This window comes from Heptranchias perlo, chromosome 9 (assembly GCF_035084215.1).
Source record: "Heptranchias perlo isolate sHepPer1 chromosome 9, sHepPer1.hap1, whole genome shotgun sequence".
NCBI lineage: Eukaryota > Metazoa > Chordata > Chondrichthyes > Hexanchiformes > Hexanchidae > Heptranchias > Heptranchias perlo.
The window spans coordinates 49,429,892-49,446,954 of record NC_090333.1 but is presented as its reverse complement, the minus strand read 5'-3'; the positions used below and the strand labels follow the sequence as shown (position 1 = coordinate 49,446,954).

At 42.1% G+C, this 17,063-nt stretch overlaps 1 protein-coding gene across 3 annotated transcripts in view; it reads left to right on the top strand.

Annotated features, from left to right (window-relative positions):
• Nucleotides 1-17,063, top strand: part of pde4ba (phosphodiesterase 4B, cAMP-specific a) — a 557,078-nt gene that overhangs the window by 521,166 nt on the left and 18,849 nt on the right. For 2 of the 3 annotated variants that reach the window (XM_067990377.1, XM_067990378.1), the window contains one exon: nucleotides 8,853-8,946. In XM_067990377.1, the coding sequence (XP_067846478.1) occupies nucleotides 8,853-8,946 (94 nt within the window). Of the gene's footprint in view, nucleotides 1-7,584; nucleotides 7,673-8,852; nucleotides 8,947-17,063 lie in introns of those variants that run through there. The other variant, XM_067990379.1, reaches the window with a different exon arrangement.

Sequence of the window (17,063 nt, the reverse complement as noted above, 5' to 3'; positions counted from 1 at the left end):
TCAAGTTACAGAGCCTCATAAGCAAGCTTCCTGCAATAGTGTTTGCTCAGAAGCTCTCTTGAAATTAGAACTAGGTTTTCAGGTGCAGCAGTCATTTTTCTGTTGTTTTATTGCATTTCTTCTTAGTGTTATTAAAATTTTATCCTCACTGAGACCTGCACTGTATTTTCTGTTTCTTTGCATGGACTTTTATAGCGTAAGTATAAGTCACATTAAAAATTGAAAAGCTTTCCCGATCGCAGGTTCTTAAACATGCTGTGCCTAATGTGCAAAAATGATGGTTAAACGAGTTAAAACTTTAATTATGATACTTAAAGGAGAAATATATCGTGTGTGTTCAGGGCTTTCCTTGGGCCCCAAGTGTTTATGTTGATTTACACCCATTTTATGTTCAGGCACAATCTAATGAGATTTGCAGGAAATTTTGTGCTTAACATGACATCGGCAGAATGTGTCAAGTGACAAGAAGAGGGAGTTTTCCAGCACTGTGATGGAAGTATTCTAGATAATAAAATGGCAAGTCAGAGAGATTGTACCGGGAAATATCCAGGCTTTTCTATACCAGAAATACGTTCAAAGTGAATAATGGACCATGCTTAATTCAAGCACATGGAATTTACCAGCAGTAGTCTATTATTTGGTAACTAATGTGTTTTATATATGTGAGAGAAATTATCCTTCTGTCAGCAGTTTGTTGACTGTAGAATGTGTCAAGAAAGGTGATATAAATGTGCTGGTAGTACAGGAGTTACAGGGCATCCCCACACACTAGTGAAGGGCAAGTACTGCTGTACCAATTACCCTCTCAAAAACTTGCATTTATATAGCGCCTTTAACGAATTAAACATCCCAAGGCACTTCATAGGACCATTATCAAACAAAATTTGACACCGAACCACATAAGGAGATATTAGGACAGGTGACCAAAAGGTTGATCAAAGAGGTAGGTTTTAAGGAACGTCTTAAAGGAGGAGAGAGGTAGAGAGATGGCGAGGTTTAGGGAGGGAATTCCAGAGCTTAGGGCCGAGGCAGCTGAAGGCACGGCTGCCAATGGTGGAGTGATTAAAATGGAGATGCGCAAGAGGCCAGAATTGGAGGAGCGCAGAGATCGGGAAGGTTATAGGGCTGGGGGAGGTTACAGAGATGGGGAGGGGCGAGGTCATGGAGGGATTTGGAAACAAGAATTCAAATTTTTATATCGAGGCGATGCTGGACTGGGAGCCAATGTAGGTCAGCGAGCACAGGGGTGATTGGTGCAAGTTAGGATACAGACAACAGAGTTTTGTATGAGCTCAAGATTATGGAGGGTGGAAGATGAGAGGCCTGCCAGGAGAGCATTGGTATAGTTAAGTCTAGAGGTAACAAAGGCATGGATGAGGGTTTCTGCAGCAGATGAGCTGAGGCAGGGGTGGAGATAGGAGTTGTTACGGAGGTGGCAGTATGCAGTCTTGATGATGGAGTGGATATGGACCCCCCCCGCACCCCCCCCCCCCCCCCCCCGATGTCGCCAATGGCTGACCCCGCTGCGGGCTGACCTCACTCCCACCGTGTCGTCCACGTCCTCCGCTCCGAATTTTTTAAGCTCGATGAACTCTCTCTCCCTCTCACCACTCTGATTTCCAGCCTGTCAATCTGGCTGCCTGGCACGTGGGAAACCTGGAAGCTCAAATACAAACCTTCAACTGAGTTGCGATCGCAAATTGCGAAGCACTCAATTCGTTTCCGGGTTTCCCACGCAGATATCTGCGGATGCACGGGGCACCTGGCTCGAAGTAAAAATCATGCCCCCAATGGCTTTGGTCTTCCCAATATTTAGTTGGAGGAAATTTCTGCTCATCCAGTACTGGATGTCAGACAAGCAGCCTGACTTACTATTTATTATTTATATATTAATACTAGTGGTTTTTCCTGTTTTATGCCGTTTACATCAAACCCCCTCTCCTCTCCTTTCCTTTAGATATGATGTGGAGATGCCGGTGATGGACTGGGGTTGACAAATGTAAGGAATCTTACAACACCAGGTTATAGTCCAACTGTTTTATTTGAAAATCACAAGCTTTCGGAGGCTTTCTCCTTCGTCAGGTGAGTGTGGGCCTGACGAAGGAGAAAGCCTCCGAAAGCTTGTGATTTTCAAATAAAACAGTTGGACTATAACCTGGTGTTGTAAGATTCTTAAATTCCTTTAGATACCCACTGCTGCCATCTATTACTATCCCACCTTCTTCAGCTGCTGCAGTAAGACTATTTGATCTGTGGACGCACAAGCTTTATTTAAGTAGGACAGTATTAGGCCTCACCATTTTCCCCTCCCCTCCCAATAACATGCTTTGTTTCCATGTGGTGATCCATCTGGTGCCTCAATCAAGAACTTGTACAGCTCGCAGCCATCCCCATTTCTCAGTTTAATAATGGCTATTTATTTAGTTTTGTTTCATTAGATAGATACCATTGGCAATGCTATTATTGTAGTTGCACTGGGGGAAGCAGGACATTTAGGATGGAAAAATGAGTGGGCTATCAATAAAATAAAACACAAAGCTAAGTAAATAACAGTAACTCTTTAAAAATCAAACACAGCTTAAGTTAAACACATAACCATTCTTGCAATCAGTCATTTAAGATTCAACCACCTGCCACCTGTTTATCCCCATAGGGATTAACTGACATAACGGCAAACCCTCCCCTCCCCAGCATTCCGAAGGGACTGCTCCCTCCGTGACATCCTGGTCCACTCTTCCACCACCCCCAACACCCGCTCTCCTCCCCACGGCACCTTCCCGTGCGAGCGCAGGAGATGCAACACCTGCCCTTTCATCCCTCCCTTCCCATCATCCAGTGCCCCAAACACTCCTTCCAGGTGAAACAGCGGTTTACTTGTACTTCTTTCAATTTAGTATACTGTATTCGCTACTTACAATGCGGTCGCCTCTACATTGGGAAGACCAAATGCAGATTGGGTGATTGCTTTGCTGAACGCCTCCACTCAGTTCGCAAGCATGACCCTGACCTGCCGATAGTTTGCCATTTTAATTCCCCCTCCCAATCTGACCTCTCTGTCCTCGGCCTCTTACACCGTTCCATTGAAGCTCAACAGAAGCTTGAGGAACAGGACCTCATTTTTCGTTTAGGCACTTTACAACATTCCAGACTCAACATTGATTTCAATAACTTCAGATCATAACCACTGTTCCCATTTTTTTTTGTTGCACTGCAGCTGCTGATAATGATTCTGCTGTTGCCATTTACAGCTCCTTGAGACCCATCTTTTGTTTCTTGACTTGTCCCATTACACCCTCCTTGCCTTACACCATCATCCCTTGTGTCATTTATCACTCTTGCCTTCTACCCTTTCACAGGCCTCCCCTTTTGTTCTTTCCTCCCCTCCCCTTCACCCCCCTCCCCCTTTCCCCTGGTTCTGCACTTGCTTAAAAACTGTTAACTTTTTAACATCTTCCAGTTCTGACGAAAGGCCTTCGACCTGAAACATTGGGCTCGATTTTCGCACCCCCGAGCGGGTGCGTTCGTGACGGGGGGGCTGCAAAAATCGGGGATTCCTGAGGCGGGTCTGGAGCCCGGTTCCAACCCGCCCACTTCCGGGTTCCCCATTGACGCGCTGACATGCGGGCGCAACCCCTGCATGTGGGACTCCCGACGGCAATTAAAGCCAGCGGGGTGCCACTTAAAGTATTTATTTAGGTACTTCAGGTCTTTTAGAGATCTGATTAACGTGATATTTTAGGAGGGGTGGGATTTTGCAAACAACTAGGACTGTTTCCCGTACTGGGGGAAACACTCCCAGTTCAAATGGACGTGTTGCAGCCATCAGCCTGTGGCAGCTGCAAAGGTCCATTTGACAGGTGGGAGGTGGGGGGGAGACCCTCACTCATTGCAGGAGGCTACTCTGTCACTTTGGACAAAGTTTGGCCTCCACCACCCTCCTCCTAACAATAAAATTCACCAACTTGCATACTTACCCCGGTGTCCAGACACATGTACCTACCTTGCGGACCCCCTCAAATGCACATCTTCCGGATGGGGGCCACCGTAGCTGCAGTCATGACCTCCTCGGAGGACGAACAGCATCACCAGCCTCGCCGTCCACCTCTGACACGTGGAGCCCCACAACACAGTGCTGTGATACATACACCTGCACAGCAGGAGGGAGGGCAACGGCAGAGAGAGATGTGTCGCAGAAGGCACTACCCTCGCCACAGGATCTACAGACCGAGGCTCAGCTTCCTGGACCTCTCTGAGCAGCAGTGCACACAGAGGCTCAGAGTCACTCGACATGTAGTCGTGGACATCTGCAGCCTCCTTCATGCCGAGCTGCTCCCGGCTGGCCCGAGCACCATCTTCTTACCTGTCGCTGTCAAAGTCACCACTGCCCTCAACAACTTCTCCTCCGCATCCTTCCAGGGTGCCACCGGGGACATCGCCGACGTCTCTCAGTCGTCTGCACAAACGAGCCCTGCAAATACACCTACACCCACTCTGCAGTGACACAATGGGTGACATCAGTTGTGGGTCTTCATAATGATCCTCAGGAAAGGGCATTATTGCACAAACCAGACAAGATTTGCAAAGACGTGGCCGTAGTGGTGACAATATAATATGTTATGTGAGTTGATCAGAAATCAAATATAGGTAAAAACCATGACAAACCCTCAAACACCCTTGTGCATCCCCTTCATGCTCACGACACGTTTGCCTTACGCTTCCTACTGCACATATGTGATGCATGCCCTGTGGCTGCAGCACAGGTAGTGGCAGGTTGAGTGAGGCTGACCGTGAAAGAGATGAATGAGAGGGTGAGTATGAGATAGAGCCATGAGATTGTATGAGGATTGGGTTGAGTGGTAGTGGCAGGATGAGTACTGGCGAGGTGAGTAAATGCAGGTAAGATGAGGATGAGCTTTGAGTGGGTGTGAGGAGTGATGTGATAGAGTAGTGTTGGCAGTGCAGAAGGAGATGTGGGGTGGGGGTGGTGATGTGGCAGATGCAGTGTAGGGGAATGAGTAAGTAAACTCACTTCGGCTGACCTACTTAGATGATTGAAGCGCCTCCTGCACTGTATGCAGGTGCGTGATATGTTGGTGGTGCTGGTGACCTCCTCTGCCACCTCGAGCCAGGCCTTCGTGGTGGCAGAGGCAGGCAACTTCCTCCCTCCCGCCGGGGGGAAGATCTCTGTCCTCCCCCTCCTCCTCACCCCATCCAATAATACCTGGAGTGAGGCATCATTAAACCTGGGAGCAGCCTTCTCCCTGGGCTGCTCCATGCTATAATTTTGCCTATTTTCTGCAGCATCAGTCAGTGGAGAACTGCCCCTTTAAATAGGGCTCATCCAGCTGACAGCCTATGCTGCGTATGCGCAGACCGCCCACTGCGCAGCTTTCCAGTGGGAAACCCGGAAGCTCAGGTAAGTGGCTCAAATTAGCCTGCGATTCCGTGCCAAGCACCCCAATTTCAGTAGTCGACCCCCCGCTGTGAACCCGCCGCCCTGCTAATATCGGGCCCATTAACTCTGTTTCTTTCTCCACAGATGCTGCTTGACTTGCTCCAGCATTTACTGTTTTTATTTGAGTTAACTGATCTTATCTGGGATAACACTGGGGTTAGAGAAGGGTATTACCTAGGCGTCTTCTCTCATTATCATAATCGAGTGATCCCTTGTTGGAAAGCAACATGTGGATGCGATGTGAGGTATCTATCTCAGCTGTGATGCATCTCACAGTTGAATAATCTGCCAGTTTCACTGTTTAAGCTCAGACATAAAGAATGGTCACTTGGGAAGAAAGTAAAAGTCAAACCCATGGAATGGTACACCATCATCAGAGCCTTTAGGAAAGAAGAAAAGAAAATTAGATGGGTCACTAATGTAATAATTGCTTTACATTTGAATTGGAATTTAGAGAAATTAATAACCTAAAGACATCAAACCTTATTACTTATAACAATGAGTGCATTGAGCATGATCACAGGAATTTTTGGGGAAAGCTAGGAGTACTGATTGATTTGCATGATCGTGACAATTGTTCTTTTGAATGTGTTGCTAAGGCAAAGGCGAGTTATATTTGCACACAAAATGGATTAGAAGCCAGGCAGCTCCATTGTTCATTGGTGATATAACATATAGAGGGAACTCTTATTGTAACCAGCTGGAGGAATGTCATGTGGTACGGTTGCTATGGAGCTGTAATATTCATTTCATGGTACTGCTTGAAGTTCAGTCTCAGGATTCTCTGGAGCTCCTTGCTGCAGTTACCCTCCCATGTTCTAATGCTCTTTATCAGCAGTGCAGAGAAAGCTGGGTGATGTCACTGCAGCTGAGCTGAAAGCCAATCAGATACAGAGTGAATAACATTTCAATGCAGGCACCGTGCTTCAGCTTGGATTTAAAGGGGAACTGCTGTGGAGAGTGCATAGGTGAAAAATTATTGTAGACGCCATAAAATAGTCAAGCTTTGAACATTAGTCAGCAAGCCCAGTTTCTTTAATAATGGGGCCTTCCCCATTGTCTGAGGAACACACTCTTTCTGTAGCTTTAATAAAAACTGTAGATAAAAGATCTAAATCTGTGTTTATAATTAGGAATGTTTGGTTGCACAACAGTGCAACTTTAATAAGATGCAGGAGATTGTTTGAGTGGGTACGTCACTATCAGTTTTAGTCCTAAAGATGCTCATTTTAAACAATTTTAGTTAAATTGTAAACTATGTACCCAAGCAAATAACAGCAAACAATCTAGGAATAAAACATTTCTGTCTTTGGGGGAAAAAAAAACTAATTGTTTAAATTTACTGTATTAACTCTTCAGATAGGAATGAACTAGATAGAAGTGATCAGCATAAATGAACCTTCTTTTGGTGTTTTGTGTGTCAGCAAACAAGGCAGAAAAATCTAAGCCTCACAGAATTACACTGATTATTATTGTAAATCATCTTGTAGTGCCAATTTTATTCCCCACTCATTTTGTGCAATAGGGAAGGCAGATATTGCTTAGATCATAATTCTATCTGGTCCTGATAATATGATTCTACTAAATTGTCATTGTGTTGCAAGTATCTGACAACGGTGTAGGAAGGTGCTAAAAGCAGATTATATTCTCTGATGAAATGGGGACACCGTCTGCATTTAATTTACATAAATATGCACTGGGCATCCTCCATTTTCTGTCATTTCCCATATCCCGTTGCAATGATGTAGATACTGTAAGTTTACAAACAAAAGACTATTTTTTTGCCCCTTTGTACTGAGACTAATCTGAAGTAGGGCCCCCTCTCTAGCTAGCCAAGAAACCAAAGTTATTCATAATTCATAAGTGCTGTGAACTGCACACACTTGTATGGTTTCTGGCTCCATGTGACCCCTGATTTCATTATCTCAATTCTGTCAGTGCAAACGCACAGATACGTCTTTCCAAGGATGTATTGCATGGACTGGATTTTCTCATGCAGTGAAAAAATACACTGATTTTTGGAGCAAAAAATTCTTCAAACGTTCAAGCTGTTAATGAAACATCTACACCTTTTGGTTATTACTACTGAAGCTGTGCGTGTGGAATTGTCCAGCTAGATTGCTTATTTTGTACACGGCTATTGTTGCTCCTGTTGTCAAGAGGGCCAAAATGCCTGAAGCAAACTATTTACTATCTGTTTCTTGGGGTTATATCAAGGTGAGTAAATTTATCAAAAAATTACAAGTATATATGAATCTGGGTTTTTGCTGTGAGATATGTGGCTGTGAGTTCAAATGCAGCAACCTTTGTATCAACAACACGTTATCCCATATTGACAACTGGCTTATATATATTTTGCTTTTTAAAATTCAAATGGTGTCTATGAAGTTGATACGGCTCCAATAAAATGTTATGTCTTAAGAGGAAAGGGGGATAAAAGAAACAAGCAAAAATGGACCGATCAGTGAATTCCAGCAAACACCGTAATTTTAATTTTAAAGTTTTTGTGAGACAATACACTGTGTTCGAACTAGCTGTGTGGGGTAGGGGAGGGGAGAATTTTTCAAAGATGGTATGTTTTTTATCACTATTAAACTCTCTGTGCAACAAGGTATGTATATTTATAATGCCTGTTATAAGTCGAATATTACCAATTCACAATTCCACTTCAGATGCCCATTTTAAAATGTTAGAATTTTCCAGATTTTATTTTTTTTATTATAGAACAACAGAACATTAAGCCGTTACTCAAATCAAAATTAATCCAGCTGTGGGGTGGGGAATTATAACATTGTACTGCTGTATAGTCTGTATAGATTAATTTAAATTGTAGATGTGTACTTTTTTCAACTTTAATTTTGTATAAATCTTAAATGTAAAATGAAAATACTTTGTCCAGTCATTTGCTGTCTTTCTTAGAATTAATTCAGTAGATAATATGGTTACATAATTACAATGCCACTGCTTATCGTATAAGTAAATATTTTTGTGTGTAAGTCAAACACTACTAATTCTATACTATGAGCTATTTTATATCCATATTTGGTAACTTTTAAATGACCCATTATCAGCTATCTTGTTATCTTAGTTGTTAAAATAATAACTAAAAAAGAAAGAAACATGAAACTTGATTTTATTTTTTAGGTGTGTTTTGGCATATCAGCCCCTTAGCTTGTTAAATAACTAGGTTTAAATTGAGCTTAGTTAAACTTTATTAATGCATTAAGGTGTGACAATAAATGTGAGTGTGAATATCTAATGTGAAGTTTCACAGTCCTCTCCCTTCTTTAATTCTATAATTGAATCCATTTATTGATGAAGGAATGTGATTCAAAAGTTACCTTGAATGGTTTACAAGAAAGGTGGGTTCTGACTCCTTTGTTTGTCTTTCCAACAGTTCAAGAGAATGTTGAACCGTGAGCTCACCCATCTCTCGGAGATGAGCCGCTCTGGCAACCAAGTATCCGAGTTTATTTCCAACACCTTTTTAGGTGAGTCTGGTAAATCAGCTTTCCCTTACACCACCTGCAGAGAACTCAACACAAAAATAATATAATTACCGATATTCAAAACATCCAAGAGTTTTTTGAAAATATGTAATACAATATCAAAGTATTTTTCGCTGCAAACATCCTGCCTTTAATTTCTTTTGCAGTATTGTCCTGTGTATCCCTGCCATTTCGATGTTTTTTAAGATTTCTAAATTAATGTAAATGGTTGGCTTCATATGTGCACCAGCTTTTTCCAAAAATAATTCTTGTGATCCAGGAAATAATTGTTTTGGAGTTATACTGAAAGCTGCATCATTGCTACCGTTAAACTTATTTTTATCGGTAAGTCATTACCAAGCCTACAGCTACAGTCGCGTCCTAAAAAATGCTTTTATAAAACAAGAGAGATAGCATGAAGGTCCAGCATTTTGGAGGCCCAAGAGCTATGGGGGATGCAGTTTGATGCTCCAATATCACTAAATATTCAATCTGAGGTGCAGTAATCAGAAGCCAGGCAATTCCCCACTAGGAGAGAATATCAAAAGACGAGTTCTCTCTAGAGCCATTAACGCATACCTCCCAGTGATTACTTCTTTCTTTCTCTATGATACTGTTATGGTAATTTTTCCTCTGAACTTTCATCTCTTAATCCTCTAAATTACAAATGCAGCATCCTACACATTCTTCCATCTCTCTATGTTGAAATCAAGACTCATTACACCATCTCCTACGCTAACGCATTCTTTCTCAACTGCTTACCTGCCTCAGTTTTCCTTTCCCCCTATGATTTATAGGGGATAATTTTCAACTTTGCCTTGTTGGTAACCTGGCAGAATGGATCACCCGCTCCATTATAGAGCCTGCTGGTTTTCATTCCATTGGTTCTACAATGGGCGGGTGATCCACCCTGCCAGGTTATCCCCACAATCTTTTCAAATTCAAGCTTGGAATAACCTAACCACCCCTTCTTGGTTTACCTAGTCTTCTCTAAGCTGATCTTTTGGATGAAAATTTAAGCCTGTTCAGGTGACTGTAAAACACCCCATGGCACTATTTGAAGAAAAGCAGGGAGTTCTCCCATTTTCCTGCCCAGCATTCCTCTTTCAACTAACACCACCAAGAAAAAACAGATTATCTCGTCATTTATTCATTTGCTGTTTGTGGGATCCTTCTGGGAAGATTTGGATGTAGCATTTGACCACATAACAACAGTAACTGCACTTCAAAAAGTAATCCTTAAAGCGCTTTGGAATTCCTTGAGGACATGATTAGTTGTTACATAAATACAAATTATTTTTTCACTCTATTCAACCTTGTTGCAGTCCTGTATAATAGGCATTGGCTCTTCTCAGACAACACTGACAAAGGCCTGAGAACAGGCTGCCTAGGAAATGAGTAAACTGGAGACACCAAGGAATAGAGAGAAATAAGTTTTCGTGCTCTTAAAATTACAAGAAAAACTTTTATATTTAATCATTTTGTGCATTCTCTATTGTCGTCTGTCAATTAAATATTAAGCAGTGCAGACACTCGTTTGAGGCATTATGGTGGAAGTTTTAATTTCCAGGCGGGAAAGTGTACTAGCGAATAGCCAGCCCATCCAAGAGCAGCAACGGGAGCTCCAGCCTCATTAACATGCCGCTGGCTGACATCTTGCCCAAAACGGGAGGGAAGTCAGCGGAAGCGGCGTAAAATCAGGTGGCCCATTGATCGCCTACTTGGCCCAATGTAATTACGCAGATGGGGGGTTGGACAGGGACTCCACAGCGGTTAGTTGTATGTGGTGGGGTGGGGATCCGGGACAGTGGAGGCCTACACTTTCTTTGTGTGGCTTGGGGGGGGGAACATTCTTGGTCCTTCTGACCCCACAAAGGAAAGTTTTAAACTTAACCTGGAAAGATTTCTTTGGTCTTCAGACCTGGTCGCAGCTGCTTGAGTCAGGCGTAAGACCATAAGAGATAGGAGCAGGAGTAGGCCATTCAGCCCCTTGGAACTTGCTCCGCCATTCAATGAGATCATGGCTGATCTGATTTTTACCTGAACTCCACTTTCCTGCCTTTTCCCCATATCCTTTGACTCCCTTGCTGATCAAAAATTTGTCTAACTCAGCCTTGAATGTATTCAATGACTCAGCCTCCACAGCTTTTTGGGGTAAAGAATTCCAAAGATTCATGACCCTCTGGGAGAAGAAATTCCTCCTCATTTCCGTCTTAAGTGGGTGACCCCTTATTCTGAGACTATGCCCACTAGTTTTAGATTCCCCCATGAGGGGTAACATCCTCTCAGCATCTACCCTATCGAGTCCCCTCAGAATCTTGTATGTTTCAATAAGATCTCCTCTCATTCTTCTAAACTCCAATGACCCAACCTGTTCAATCTTTCCTCATAAGACAACCCTCCCATACCCGGAATCAACCTTATGAACCTTCTCTGACTTGCCTCCAATGCAAGTATGTCCTTCCTTAAATAAGGGCACCAGAACTGTACGCACTACTCCAAGTGTGGTCTCACCAGCACCCTGTACAGTTGTAGCCTGCTTTTATACTCCATCCCCCTAGAAATAAAGGCCAATATTCCGTTTGCCTTCCGGATTACCTGCTGCACCTGTTTGTGTTTCATGTACGAGGACACCCAGATCCCTCTGTACCGCAGCATTTTGTAGTATTTCTCCATTCAAATAATATTTTGCTTTTTTATTTTTCCTCCCAAAGTGGATGACTTCACATTTTCCCACATTATATTCCATCTGCCACATTTTTGCCCATTCACTTAACCTGTCAATATCCCTTTGCAGACACTTTGTGTCCTCATCGCAACTTGCTTTTCCACCTATCTTTGTATCATCAGCAAATTTGGCCACAAGACACTCTGTTCCTTCATCCAAGACATTGATATATATTGTAAATAGTTGAGGCCCCAGCAGTGAGCCCTGCGGCACCCCACTAGTTACAGATTGCCATTTTGAAAATGACCCTTTTATCCCGACTCTTTGTTTTCTGTTAGTTAGCCAATCCTCTATCCATGCCAGTATATTACCCCCAACACCATGAGCTCTTATCTTGTGCAGTAATCTTTTATGTGGCACCTTATCGAATGCCTTTTGGTAATCCAAATATACTGCATCCATTGGTTCCTCTTTATCCACCCTTCCCTTTACTTCCTCAAAGAACTCTAATAAATTTGTCAGACATGATTTCCCCTTCATAAAACCATGTTGACTCTCCTTGATTGTATTATGAGTCTCCAAATGTCCTGCTACTACTTCCTTAATAATGGATTCTAGCATTTTCCCAATGACAAATGTTAGGCTAACTGGTCTATAGTTACCTGCTTTCTGTCTCACTCCCTTCTTGAATAGGGGTGTTACGTTTGTGGTTTTCCAATCCGCTGGGTCCTTTCCAGAATCTAGTGAATTCTGGAAGATTACAACCAAGATTATGTGCGCCTAATTAGGATGAAAAATCAGGCATTTTAAAATTGGAACGGAGCAGGTATTTCACCCACTCCATTTTTACTGCCCACCTGTGTGCCTGCTTTCTGCCAAGCCGGGGGAGGTAAGATTGCTCTTTGTTACACAATGAAAATCGATGACATTTTAGTGGCCCGGAATTTCCTCAGGGCTATTCCTATTTTGTCGCTGTAACTTCGCTGGAAGAACGGGGGAAGCCCCGTTTGCAAAGTTCCATCAATGGAGTAGAAGCAGTTCCGAGAAAATTTTGGTCCATTATAAAAGCAAAAATCAGTGCAGGATTAAAAACTTAGTCAAAGATTTCTAAGATGGGCTCCATACCCAGCGTGGTACTGATATTCTACAGCTATCATAACTGGTTTCATATTTTTCCTTCTTTTTCCTGATCCTATCCTGAATGTGCCAACTCTTGTTCTTCTGTGCCTCACCAAAGTAGGCATTCTTAATGCCTTTGCCCAGATACTGATTGCTATTCAACTATAGAATGCATCACTAATCCATACAAACTGCAAGATTTCAGGTTTGATTCCCAGTCCATATTGAGTTTGCTGATTTCATTAAGGGAGTTGATAAGGTGCTACAGGGAAATTTCCACCAAGATTCCCACTCCTGATTACTGTTTGGTGACCACGGCCCTTTTTTTTCTGAGATCGTATATTTGTGGACGTCAGGTGAGAACAAAATTGGGCATCACATTCAAGTCCAACCCTGTCCTCAAATGATGTCCACATATGTACTTTCCAGCAGGGATCACTATGCAGGTGCAGGTCCAATCCAGTATAGACACTACGAGGAAAAAATCACCCCGACTGGCTTTTGTAATGCTCTAACATCTCCCTGGCTGAAGTCAACTGACTTTCAGCATAGAATGAAAATCAAACCTGGGACTTTCTATTTGTGTGGATTAGTGCTGCACCAGTCATTGCTATTACCTGTTAGATCATCAAAAGTTGCTGTTGGTTTTAATCCTACACAAAAACCCATGTTCAGTTCTGAAGTTCATATAGGCATCTTCAGCACCAGACCATGCAATAAATAAAAATGATAAAAGTAATTCCAAAGGAACTTACCAAGCAACGACAGCCGGAAGAGAGAACAGAATGAAGAGTTTCCACATCCATTTTAGAATTTAAATTAATCCTGCTCCTCTGACCTTCCCAGAGCAGAACACTCACTGATGTTAATCATCTGCCATGTATAATGATATGTAATATATAATTAAAATATATGGCAATCATTGAAGCATCATTGTCTTCTGCCAAAAGTGTCTGTGTAAATAGAATATATTTATATTATTGTGTTTGATTGAAAGCTTCTTTCCCTCCCTTTACTTATCCTTATATGATGGCACATGCTACAGTATCTTTCCATGGGCACTGGCAGCTTTCTAGTACTTTAGTCTAGTGGCCATTTTCGTGTGGGAACCTGGACAATGAGTGATCAATTTATCAGGCATCAGATTGCAGCCTGGTTCTGACATCCACAAATACCCACTTCCAGTAAAGGGAAGAGGGAAGTCACTGGTCGAGATCAAGATCAGAAACCCTAGCTGAATTTTTCCCTCTTTTGTGCAGGGGCCCTAAAAAAGAACTTGCATTTATATAGCACCTCACCATCTCTCAGAATTGATCCAAAGTACATTCACTTGTTATGTATGCGAACATCCTAACTAAGATCAGCTAATTAATTGCAGGCTGGGGTTCAAAATTGGGACCTTCCTGATCTGTGTGGTTCAGTGCCACACTAAACCATTGAGAGAAAACTCCTTAAGATTTCTATTTTTTACTATTTTTTAATTGAAGCAAAAATCTAGCGTAAGCAAGCTTATAAAACATTTTGTAAACACAAATACACATGTATTTATCTTATAATTAGGTATATTCATAAAAGGTGAAGAAGCAAGGCTGGCTGAAAATCAATCTTTCCCTCACTTAGTTATCCAAGCACGTACTGCATTAAGTTATAGAGTAGTTGATTGGCACCGATGGTATTTACAACCCTACACTAATGGATTTCTGCATGTGTTGTTTTGCTGCTTCACATCATTTACCTTTGTAAAGTGATTTGCTTGGCATACGAGTGGGGAAAATAGTTAAATTTCCATATAATCCCTTTGAAAGTGTGAACACCTGACTTAAGCATGTGTCTTCCTTTGATTGTCCTGTATCTTTTAAATCCCTGTCAAAATGTTCCCAAAGGCTTCTTTCTGATGCATTTACTGACCAGCATGGAATCAATTAATTGGTTCTAATTGTCTCCTTTTTACTTCCCTCTGCATTGATTATTTCATTGTGTTGTGCATTCCGTTCTTTGACTCGATTATTCTCAACATTGGAATAAATCATTTCATGATTCATTTAGCAAAGGAGTTCACTCCCCTGATGGCTCAGTTGGACAGCAACTGTCCATACAGATCAGCAAAGCCCCTGGTACAATAGCTGGTATGTGCTGAGTTAGCTGATCTCAGCCAGGATAGCAGTAGGGCGATACAATTGGAAAAAAAATCAGCCAGAGTTGCTACTTCTAATTGCTTTCAAGTGACACTTGTTGGAAAATGCATGGGCTTATACATCGGGTGAAGGTAGGATCTTAATGCTCCCATTGTTGCTCAATGTCCTGACTTGAAAGTGAAGATAGGCATTTGGCCAAAGGGCAACTGGCACCATGAAACCGTACTCCAACAAGGAATCAATGAATTGAGAGGAGGGCAGAAAAAGGAGGAAGGAAAAAAAGAGCTTTTCAACCGTACATTCACATAAATTTTACTAACAGTTAACAAATACATATTTTTGAATATAACTACTTTATCTGAAGATATTAAAGATAATAAAGAATTAGTTGAAGTACACCAAGAAAGTCTTAATGAAATGGTATAGATCAGCAAAGAAAAACGAACAGCTCTGATCTTTTCTAAATCAAATAAGTTAGGAATTTGTAGTGAGCCAGAATAAGAAATTAGAAATATTTTTTGATAAGATGTTTCCTGCAGGAACACTATGGGACAGTTGTTTTGGAGATCTATTCAGCACCATACAAAAATGTGTTGGCAGACCGTTTTTGCCAAACATATGACGCAGTGACATGATTTGAAATGCACCATTGCATAACAGAAAATGATGTGTGTTTCTTCTGACTTGGCTTCATCCCAATTTGTGAAAACCACAATGACACCCCCTCCCATCTTTTCCCCCAAACCTTTTCCCTTTTGTCCCCTGAAGGAGCTGACTCTTTCCACAGCACAGTTCCATAGGTAGCGACAGTCTTCAGGTACCTTGTCCAAGTGGCCATTTTTCATATGTGAGCCAAGACATTGAGTTTCAACAGGCTGTTTTACCGTCAAGGCCATCACAGCCCTGCCTTATCCTGTTCTGTATGAAATCTGTACACTTTTAATCAGGTGTCACTGAATGGTGAGCAGAAGTCGTGGCTGATTTTTTTCCCCTCACCAGCAGCATTGAGGCCAATTTTAGTGCTGCCCTAATATCAGTCCTTGCTGAGATCAGCTAACTTAACACAGACCATGGGATCTTCTGTTCTGCATGCCCCTACCCCTTTCTGTGTTGCTTACAGAGTGCATAAATTACATCACTCGTATTCATGGTACCTGGTGTGAACCTACTACAAAAAAATTGAAGAATTCCCTGTGCATAAATATTCTTTCACTAAAAATGCACAGTGCAAGACTGGGGTGTAATTTTTTTAAAGAATTCCCAGTATTTTCACAGTGGACTATTGTACTATTTATTTCATGCCCAGCAAGGTCAAATTTGTGTTGAGAAATCAGCTACACTGTGCTGGGAAGCCACAACATATACATGCATTAGATTGACGGTAGGTACCCTCCTGCAGTGAGGCAGAACAAATCCCATGACTTCATACCCTACCAGCAATGCTAATGCATGATAGCCCATCTTGTGTATATTTTACAGTAAATGCATTCTCTAAAGGAGTGACAGATGGGACGTAAGTGGTCTACCCACACCTCCATTTCCTTGTTGCCATGGAAAACAGGATTTGATGGATTCTCATTTCATCTGAGAAATTCAAACATCTGGGCCTTTCCAAATCTACCTTTCACAGAAACTTACTGTGCTCTTGAAATTGATTTTTTGAATTCCCATTCACTGATTATCAAGCTTTCACTAAATAGCTCTCAGTTATAGCTTGATAGGTTACTATTTTAAGATATCTTGTGAACATGAACTTCTTTCTCTGCCCTCCAATTTTCTCCCCATCTCTCCTAAAGGAGCTGTATCTTATTGGACATGTCCAGGCACTTCCCTCCCAATTTCACTGTTCAGTGTCTGCTTACCGAGTGATCAGTGATTTTTATAGCTCAGACTTGGCGCTGCCATAATTTAGTCACTCCCAACTGTAGATGTGTAACTGTGCTCATTTAAAAGATGATGGAGTATTGCTGGGACAATGCCATTAACCTTTCCTGCAGCTGCTCACCATCAGCACCCAATTTGTCAAGGGAGCCTCTGAATAGGGAAGCCCTCCATTTAATCCATTGATAGTCTGTACAGGAAAAAAACATCCATTAACGTCAGTTTGACAAGATGTTTGTGAATAGTGCTTTCGTGATTTGCTGCTTAGATGCAACCTGGTTCAGCTTAATTGCTTTCTGTTGCAAGGGGCTTTAATT